Source organism: Tupaia chinensis, unplaced genomic scaffold (assembly GCF_000334495.1).
Source record: "Tupaia chinensis unplaced genomic scaffold, TupChi_1.0 Scaffold143922_1, whole genome shotgun sequence".
NCBI lineage: Eukaryota > Metazoa > Chordata > Mammalia > Scandentia > Tupaiidae > Tupaia > Tupaia belangeri.
Window position 1 is genome coordinate 90,809 of NW_006203773.1, and position 10,934 is coordinate 101,742.

The 10,934-nt window shown below is 34.4% G+C and overlaps 1 protein-coding gene across 1 annotated transcript in view; it reads left to right on the forward strand.

Moving 5' to 3' along the window:
* The window catches only part of LOC102480692 (highly divergent homeobox-like), an 89,002-nt gene that overhangs the window by 63,400 nt on the left and 14,668 nt on the right, over positions 1 to 10,934 (forward strand). Inside the window, exons 5-6 of the mRNA XM_006165493.3 lie at positions 6,856 to 6,935; positions 9,805 to 9,888. Coding sequence (XP_006165555.1) covers positions 6,856 to 6,935; positions 9,805 to 9,888 — 164 coding nt within the window. The remainder of the gene's footprint in view (positions 1 to 6,855; positions 6,936 to 9,804; positions 9,889 to 10,934) is intronic.

The following is a 10,934-nucleotide window of genomic DNA, read 5'->3' on the forward strand; positions in this document are numbered from 1 at the left end:
AACACCAGGCTAGTAGTTAGGCAATGTGGGTGCACACCCTACCTCTCCCACTAGCTGATTGTGTGACTTAAGACAAAGTTTTAATTCACTAGGCTTTAGTTTTCTCATCTATAAAAGAGAATGAGACTAGATTATCTTTATAATATCCCTAAATGTTTCCCTAAATGAGACTTCAGATAATATGGAATTATGACATTTTTTCATAAGAAGTGTTTTTCATTTTACTTTAGGAACAGAATCCATTTTCTTCTGTCACCTTTTTATTAGCATTTTTTACAGGATCCATCCATTGTAAATGTAGAATTTAGAATTCAATGATTTGTAGTAAATTTTATACAATTGTACAACCACCCCCACCACTAAAATCTAATTTTAGATTATTTTTATCTCTAAAACCTTTCTTGAGCCCATTTGCAGTTAGTCTCACCTCCCATTCTCAGATCAAGGCAACCATTAATCTGTGTTCTGACTATACAAATTTGTTTTTTATGTAATTGAAATCATACAATATATATTCCTTTTGCATCTGTGATTGTGAAACAGAGAATCATGCATTTGACCATTTTGTTTGTGTTAATATCCCTGCTCAGGATATTAACACTGTATTTTGCAGTTTATTGTTTGCCTTTCAATTTTTCTTCTAGTATTTTTTGATGTCAAAACTTTTGTTTGTAACTTTTGTTGTCAAATCTAACTTTACTTTATGGTTTCTGAGTTTGGTTAACTATACTTTATGGTTTCTGACTTTGGTGTCATGATTTCAAAGTCCTTCCTTGTAGGGACCAGCAGATAACGTAATGGTTACATTGCTGGACTCCCACATCGGTCAACTGCTATTCAAGTCCCAGACCCAGTGGTTTAAAACACATTGGGCACATGTGCATGCATGCCAAAAATCCCAAGAGGAGAATGGAGGAGAAGGGATGCAGCGTGGCTATCCTCCCTAGGAGGTGATTTCTCGCTTTCTGTGTCTCTGTCTCTCTGTGTATCTCCAGTGAGCGCATGTGCCCTATAACAAAAATCTCTCTGAAAACAAACAAACAAAAAAATACAAAAAAAACAAAGTCGTTCCTTGTACTACTATTGTGTAAAATACCCCTATTTAGGCCTCTAACATTATGGTTTTATTTTTATAATTAGGTAGTTATTTCACTTAGATTTATTTTACTTTAAAATGAGTGAGGAAAATAACTGATTTGATCTTTCTAAATGGTTGACCTATTCCCCCTACAGTATTTGTTGAATAGTATTTAGGCCTCTAACATTATGGTTTTATTTTTATAATTAGGTAGTTATTTCACTTAGATTTATTTTACTTTAAAATGAGTGAGGAAAATAACTGATTTGATCTTTCTAAATGGTTGACCTATTCCCCCTACAGTATTTGTTGAATAGTACTTGATAAATATATGTATACACACACACACATACACAGAGACACACAGAAAGAAGAACGAGAAGGATTGGATGTTCAAGATGTTCTTGAAAAAACAATTAATTGCATGGGAAAGGAGGAGAAAAACAAAGTGCAGTAGATTTGAGTAATGAAAGGAAAAGAAAAGCTGTTACTATTGAGAGAGGGTCATATATTTTAAGGCCAGGTGATAGAATGGTTATCGGTATGAATAATTCAAGTCTCAGTCTCTCTCTCTCAGCATTTGCTATTTATTTTGAAAAAGACAATAACAGAGAATTTAATGTTTAGTGAGACAGATTTAAAAATCATCAAAATTTCCAAGCCTTTTATTTCTAATATGGTTGGGCCATTAAACCATTTCTGTCTTCCATTTATCTTTAATAAATTGTATGTGCCTGGAGATAATTCAATATTCTAAGAATTCCTAAGTGAATCTTGTTTAGTCTGATGACTGACATTTAGTTGAGGGAGAGTGGGAAAATAGGAATTGATTTCTTTCAGTGGATGGATGGGTGAGAGAATGAGAGGAAATATTCTGGCAAAAGAAAGTACAGAAGCCCCTAAGTAGAATTTCATTCCCCAACTCCTACTTCCTCACCTAAAATAGAATTTTAGAAAATTGGGACGAGCAGATAGCATAATGGTTACATCACTGGACTCCCATATGGTCAACCGCAGTTCAAGTCCCAGACCCAGTGGCTTGAAACTCATGCTGGGCGCGTGTGCGTGCATGCCCAAAATCCTGAAAGGAGAATGGAGAAGGGATTGCAGTGTGGCCATCTCCCTTGAAGGATAATTTCTTGCTTTTTGTCTCTGTCTCTATCTCTGTCTCTCTGGTGAGAGCATGCACCCTATAATTTTTTTTTATTTAAAAAAAGAAACACTTAATGGGAAAAAAAGTGAAAGTTAATTTTAAAGTTCACCGTAATGGTCCTCTTAATAATAAACCAGTGCTCCTACTCTGGCATCCATTGTCATGTTTTCTAGACAGACGATATAGTAATCCAGATCTAATGAGAAAAGGGAGAGAGAATTTAATGCATGAATCAAAAACACTTGATGAGAAGTGCAATTGCCTAGACTTTCTCTCTGCAGCTTATTTTTCACAGCTGCATGGTAACCTTTTCATTCTTACAAGAAATTACAACAGAGAAGCATGAAAGAATTTTTGAATACTGAAAAGGACCCCTTCTTGTATGGTTTCCTAATATTGATAGATCTGTCCTATTCTCTTCCTCATTTGGCTGATGAATAATGCTAACCTAATTGGTTTAACCATGTGATCCTTTTGTAATGATTAAATGAATTGTACCATCTAGCGTAGACTAATATTATACTTTTAAAATATGCTAACTATACTGGGACCAGCAGTTGGCGTAATGGCTGTCACTGGACTCCCATGTAGTCGACTGCAGTTCAAGTCCTGGGCCCGGTGGCTTAAACTCATGCCGGGCGCATGTGCGTGCATACCCAAGATCCCAAGAGGAGAATGGAGGAGAAGGAACTGCAGCATGGCTATCCCCCCCTGGGGGGTGATTTCTCACTTTCTGTCTCTCTGTCTCTGTCTTTCTGGTGAGCGCATGTGCCCTATAGCAAAAACCTCTCAAAAAATGCTAACTATATTGTTTTTTAACTTATGAAAATGTAGTTAAAATATATATCTACTTTGATATTTTCATTAATTACATTTTAAATATATAGAGACAGAATAATCAGAGTAGCTATCCATACTATTTTATAAACCTAACAACTGACATTCAGAATCCTTATAATAAATCTGTTCATTCAATAGGGTTAGAATCTTGTAAATGCCTGAAACAGGAGAAAATATCTTAAAATCAGGGCTTAAGATTCATAAAAAATTACATTAAAATGTTATACAAGCCAAAGAAAGTATTTTTTAACCCAGTGAATGCCAGCCTCAGCCACAAAAATTACTACTAATCTTTTAGCAGTCGCCATTTCATTCCTTTGTTTCTGAGAGCGTAGATACTTCCCTAATAGAGAGCTTTTGTCTGTACTTTTAACTTCCATCTTCCTCTCTCATGTCCTTTTCCTTTACCTGTGTGAAGACAAAGATAAAGGAGGTGTGGTTTGTATTGATAAAGAAAAAGCCACCTGGGTTAACATCTCCCACCACCACAAACTCTAGCAAAAGTAATAGCTGGATAATTGCACTCCTTTAATTCAAGCCTTGTGTCTACCACAATATGTATATGGTTAAGCAACTTTAAGGATTTTTATTATCCTGAAAAGCAAATTTTTTTAAAGTATGGAAACTATTAACATAGGTAACAGTAAACTTTACAGCAAAACCTCTTTTCCAGCCATATCTATTGTGTATGTGTGTGTGTGTGTGTGTGTGTGTACACATGAAAGATAATTCCACACACAGTTACTTAGTGTGAGCATAGAGCTACCATCAGAATGCCCTCTAGAGTTTTCACTGATTAATAACTCTACTTCAGGGACCAGCAGTTGGTGTAATAGCTATGTCGCTGGACTCCCATGTAGTCAACTGTGGTTTGAGTCCTGGACCTGGTGGGTTGCACTCACACAGGACGCATGTGCGTGCATGCCCGAGGTCCTGAGAGAAGAATGGAAGAGAAGGGATTGCAGCATGGCCATCCCCCTGGGGGTGATTTCTCACTTTCTGTCTCTCTGTCTCTCTGGTAAGCGCACATGCCCTATAGCAAAAACCTCTCCAAAAAAAATCACAACTTTATTTATTTTCCAATTAGTAGAGATACTTTCTTGAGGAATTACCAGGAACATTGAGAGTGTTTAGCTTTCAAACTATCTATAAGCAAATGAAAGCATTCTTTTTTCAGCTATATCATTTCATACCTTTTTATTTTAGAAATTCTCAAGATAGTTTATTTAAGCGTTCTAAAATAATCATACCATGGATGAATATGTAACCAATAAAGCAGAGCTGTTTACAAAGTTGTGAACGAGTGAGAACAAGAATATCTATAAGAATGGTACCAGAAATGATCCTGTTGATGAGCTATGTAACCCCTCTTCTGAGGCCACCAGTTTTAATACCAGCCCTGCAGCTAAAACTGATGACAATTTTCACTCCCTTCATTTTATTTAATTGCCAATTATGTAGGACTCAAAATGTCTGTGATTTGAAATGTCTAAATAATGAATAATTTAAATCAACTTTTTAAAATATTCCACATATAAATGATATCATGCAATACTTTTCTTTGTCTAGCTTATTTTACTTAGTATATTGTCTTCCAAGTCTATCCATGTTTTAGAAAATGGCAAAGGAAAAAGAAGGTCAAACCTATATAGATAGAGGATAAAACAGTGGTTATCAGGGCCAAGGTATGAGGTAGGTAGGTACACAGTAGCAGACATGCAGGATGAACAAATCCAAAGATCTAATGTATAACATGAAGACCATGGTTAATAATGGTGTATTATATTCAGAGATTTTTGCCAATAAGTAGGTTACACCCACAGGGAAGAGAAATGGATATGTAAGATGATGGATACATTAATGTGTTTCATTTAGTGACCACTTTACTATATTTGTTTATCTTACAACTTCTTATTGTATATCTTAAATATATACACAATAAAAAATTTTAAATATCTAGTGAGGGAGAAAGAAAAAATTTTAATTGAATTTATGGCAGACTTTGTATTAAAACTCCGGTAATGTTTCCTTAGATATTGTAAACTTGAAATATCTATATGCTTATCTGTGAGTTCTTGGATTAGCCTTGTTTTTCTCCAATCATCCTCCATACTCAGAAAAGGCAATCCTATATGTCTTTCATGGGAAAGAAGGGACTTGGAAATATCTTGGGAGGGTTGATGAATATTTTTATTCCACTTTCTAGGGTGAAATAAAATGCTGGTTACCAAAGGACTAGTATTTATCTACTAGTATTTCTCCAATAATCTCCATGGCATAATTGTGCAGGGGAAAATAAAAGTGATTCTAGTGCAGCTTTGTTTTTCTTTTCCTTTTTAAAAAGAATTACTTTCATTTTTAAAAAATTGACTGAATAGAGACAGAGAGAAAGAGAAAGTGAGAAAGCAAGTCACTTGGTCCAGGACTCAAACTGTGGTCAACCATGTGAGAGTCCAGCCCCTTAACCACCACACCACCTGGGGACCTCAACTGCTGTGTTTTTCTATTGAGTGGGAGTAAAGGTAATCTAAAACTGAAAGGATTATGCATATTGACACCTTGTTCCTCTAACCAGCCCCTTCCCCTATCTCAGCAGAGAGAGTTTTTTAGTAGACTGGTTCTCTGATTTATTATTTTTTTCATTTTCAGAATATCAAATTTTGATCGAAAAAAAGAATATTTGTTCATTATAGAAAATATTGGCAAATACAGTAAAAAATATAAATAATCCTACCATTTGGTGATAACCCTTCTGCAAAGAAGGGCAGGGGAGGTGTTTTTGCCAGTGTATTCTCTTTGCATATATATAGGAGTATGTGTATCTGTGTACACATGCATACACATACCTTTTTGCAAAATTGGAAATGTGCTGCATATAAGGTTTTATGTCATGTATTTGAAAATTATTTTTACCACTTTTCTCTTATTGCAAGGAGCAGTACATATTCATTGTAGAAAAATAAATAAAAATGAGCAAAAAGATGACAAATAAAAATCACCCATATCTCCATCCAGATAGTAATAGCAACATTTTGGTATAAATAATGCCAATCTTCTTTTTTTCTCCATGAAAGTTTATACTCTTTATTTTGTTTTATTTTGTTTATATGTTAGAGGGCACCTGCACTCACCAGAGAGAGACAGAAAGGAGGAGAGGGTAAAAGCACTCTCCAGTGGGGTGTTGTCATACTGCAGTCCCTTCTTTGTTTCTCTAACTTGTAGTTTGTGGATGCATGTGCACACATGAACCCAGAGTGGTTTTTAAGCTATTGAGGGCAGGATTTGGCCATGTGGGATCCAGCTTCCTTAATCACTAGGCCATAGGACCTGCCCAATACTTCTTTTTCTTTTACAAAGTTAATGTTACGTGTACCTAAATAGTAGATTTTCTTATCTTGATTTTTTCCTGTTCCAATAGAATAGATATTTTTTTCTCTTTTTTTGGTTTTTGCTATTAACTATTCTTCTACTTTATTTTAGTGACTTCATAATATTTATTGTATAAATAGGTCAAAATGGTTTCTCCAATCCTCATTGTTAAGGATATAGGGATTTTCCATTTTATTTTAAATTATAAACAGCACAGTGGTGACAATCTTTGTATTTGCACCCATCCACACTTATTTCCTTAGGATACATCATTAGAAGTAGAATTTCTCATCAGAACATGTGTGAAATGAATTTGCCACTTATCTTTCTACAATAAATTATTTAAATTATCTTGGAAAAAAAGCATCCTTAATAAACTTTTGCAGAATGAAATTGTGGCTTTTCTTTTCTACAGAAGAACCCAATGAAGTTGTTCCAAATCATGCAAGGGCTCATAAAGAGGAGGATCACCAGCCAATATCCACAGATAACGTGGTATGTACATTTTGAAATTCTTTCCTCATTACATGATGGATTTCAAGGACATGTTTCCATTTGGTGACATTATCAACATTGTCAGAATAAAGTCTTGCTTTACTTCACAAATAAAAACAGAGCTTTTCCAGTGAAATTATATATCTTTGAGGGCTTAATTAAATTTAAAATGTTATCATTTGTACCTCAAATTTGATGACTTAGGAGACTGACAAATATAAAACCTGATCACATTTTATACATGTAAGTTATTTTTCTTTAAAATGCTTAGCAAAGAGCACATTTCTTCTCATTGACAGATGGCAGAATTAATATGGAGTTTAGTCTAAGATCATGAAGAAAGCTTTTGTTAGTTCTGGCATTTGTATCCAAGTGTTTCTGATTTTGAGTTCTTTCATTCCATACCTTTCTTACTATGTTTGGAACCCTTTCTTCTTTATATTGTAGTTAATTGACTCTGGTAGTCATCTTAAACATCACAGTAAAGGAGGAAAGCCAGCATTAAGAGTTTTAATAGCAGGCAGTGACAGAGTGGGTTATGTTGGAATTTGTGAAAATGTAAACATATATCGATCCTCCCTAAGTAGTTGTATTAGCAGCATGTGTTTATATTCTGACTCTGTCAAGTAATAAAGAAATCATAATGATATAAAACTAAAATCAGGCATAAAGTAGAATATCATTATGTTTTGGTTTTTGCTTTTGAACCAGTATTCTGTGCTTGATTGCAACCATTAAAAATAGCCCTTCTAATGTCTTTTTCTGTTATGAAATGACTGCTACTTCAAGATTTACCCTGGCTCCTATTACAAATATCATTTATTTGACACCATAGTCCTACCACATTTCTTTAATAAAAATTGAGCACATAGAATGTACTTTTAGCCTTTTTTGTCAAGTATTAACAATGTATAACAGTATTTTTCACATACAGAATATAGTTTAGGATTGCATTTTATTGATTTCAGTCCTGGTTGATGATTGACCTTTTGAACAATACTTTCAACAGATATATAGGAAGACAAATTTTGATTTTGAAGCAAGTTCATGTTTCCATCCAGCACCTAAGAATTGTCTTCCATCATTGTAAACTGTGCTAATATTCTTAAATTCCACCAACTAATAGTTTTCTTCTGCTATAGCTTTGAGTTATGGTGTACAAGCTATATACGATTATTTACAAATTCAAACCTCTTATCATCTAAAACATGATCATTTTTAGCTTGAATTTCTCTGCATTGAATCTTTCCTGCAGCAGACATTTGAAAATAATGAATGAAGTCATGGCATGGGATGACTCATAGTCACTTAGACATCTAGTTCTTCAAGAACAATTGATTTTCAGAGACAAAATCCCAAACTTTCAAAGGTTGAAAGTTTGCCTGTAACTTTTGAGTGGCCCCAATTATTCATGGATGAGAAATCACATAGACATATAAGACTTATTTATATACACTGATCTATACAGTGGCCTTTGGTGTCTTCTTCACTGAATTGCCTAGCTCCTTTTTCCCAGAACCAATTCAAAAGGTAGAGAATCTAAAAATAATCTGAAAAGGTATCAACTTTGAAGTCTAGAAAGAGCCAACATGATTAAGCCCCAAGTTTATAGTGATTATAAAGGAAAACAAAACATAACGTTCCTCTCCTGGCAGAAGTAGAAAGCAATTTCATTGCAACTGTCCTCTTGACTCAAAAGCCTGTGGGTCACAAACCCTGTAACAGTATCACATCCTCCTAGGCAATGTATCAAATATGATCATTCCAAGTTTATTTGTGACTTTTAATCACCATATATATTGTTGGGTAAGAAGACTGATTTCAAATTTGGCCTATAACATGTTATTATTAATGTGCTCATTCTTAAGGAATTGTCTAGTGACTAAATCTAGTTTAGCTTTTCCTTTCTAAAATTTTCTTTTGGGTTGGCAGCGTTTAAATATCTAAAGGTTTGTGCATGTGTGTGTGTGTGTGTGTGTGTGTTGCATGTTTACTGTGTTTTTTCATGCAAAAGAGAACTCTAGAGCTGATTTTATTTAGGTCATTTGTTTTTACTTTTTTATTTTTAACAAAACAGTTACATGATTAGAGAATGTATCACCTTTGTGGTTGGATCTTATTAATAATTTTTTGTGTTAACACTGAGATATTTTGTTAATTCTTTTGCCATATTTAATTAGTACCTACAGAGCACAGGATACTGTATAAGACATGCTGCAATATTAATTCTAAAGCTAAGAACAGTTTAGTCTCTTTCTCTCCCTCCTCCAACCCTACCTCCATCCCTGTTATTATTGTCAAATGATGGAAACAAATCACCATGTAATTTTCATCATTACATCAGAGATGTCTGTTTTCAATTGTCTGGTTAATGAAGTGCTATAAACATGTGAATTCTAAAAAAATTTACTTGACTTTGGAATACATGCCATATTTCAACATTTTACATTAAAAATTGCAAAGAAGTATGTGAGGACTTAAAAAGAAAGCCTTTCAAAATGTTTACCATTAAAATAGACTACTCTTAAAAAAATAGAGCTCTCTGTCACTGGAGGGCACTCTTTAAGCATAGTTTGAATGCCAATTTTTACAGGGATATTATGAAAAGAAATTTTCTACTTTAAATAGTATTAATTTTCCATTTACTAAGCAATCACCAATTAAAAGTAGAGAGAAGTGGCTCAGCAACACACTATTTGTAACCCTGAGAAGCCAGTCAATTATCAAAGTTTATTCTAGATTACATAGAGTAGGTAAATGATCACTAACCCTGAACATTGAATGTGTAGTGTGTATGTTCCGTACATTGTTGAGTGTAGTGATAATGATCTGATATATATTTATGAAAATTTCTCTACTCATGTTACAGAAAATAGAAATTATCGATGATGAAGAAAGTGACATGATAAGTAATTCTGAAGTAGAACAAGTTAATTCTCTCTTGGAATATAAGGTAAAAGTAATATCGAATTCTGAATTCATTAAGAAAAGGTATTAAATGAGGCAGACTTTTACTTTGCTACTCCCATTTATTAAGTTAATCATTCTAGAATTCTGCATTGATTCTGTCAGCCAACTTGAATATCAATCAGAGCACTGGATATTTTAATTATTGCTGTTGTATTTAGTAATTATGATTTTAAACAAAGTATTTCCTAAGCTGAAGTAAATAGTGATGGTACATGGCAAGGTGGAGCAGTGTGTAGTGATGATTAATATGAAATTTATGACAAATTCCTCCCTTTTTTTAAGAGAGATTTTTGCTATGGGGCACATGCACTTGACAGACAGAAAGCAAGAAATCACTCCCCAGGGGGGATGACCATGCCACAATCCTTTCTCCTCCATTCTCCTCTTGGGATTTTGGGCATACATGCATACGTGCCCAGTGTGTTTTAAGCTGCCAGTTCCCGGACTGGAACTGAGGGCTCCATGGGAGTCCTGCGATGTAACCATTATACCATCTGTTGGTCTCTAGGACAAACCCTTTTTAAAGTCAATGTTCATTTTTAAATGGTGGTAAATGGAGATTTTTTTTTTCCTAGTGACCCTCACTAATTTTATCTTGAACTGCAACTTTTTATGAAGAAGATTCTTTGGGGCTGGCAGGTGGTTGGTGGTTTAGGTGTTGGACTCCCACATGGTTGACTATGATTCTGGTCCTGGAACTGGCAGCTTGCTTTCTCACTCTCCTTCTCTCTCTGTGTCTCTCTCTAGTCAAATTGAATAATAATAATAAATAAATAAAGTTAAATAAACAATTTCAAAAAATAAGATTCTTTGTTCTTTTTTAAGAAAAAAATTGTCAGAGAGTGTGTGTGCTTGCCATAGACAGAAGGAGAAAGCACACTCCAATATATATTATCTTCTCCAGATTCCTTCTCCGTTTCTTTATCACATTGGGACCCTGGGCATGTATGCTCATGAGCCAAATTAGTTCCCCAAGCCTCTAGACCAGGACAAAAACCACTAGCGGCCATGTGGTATTTTTTTTTTTTT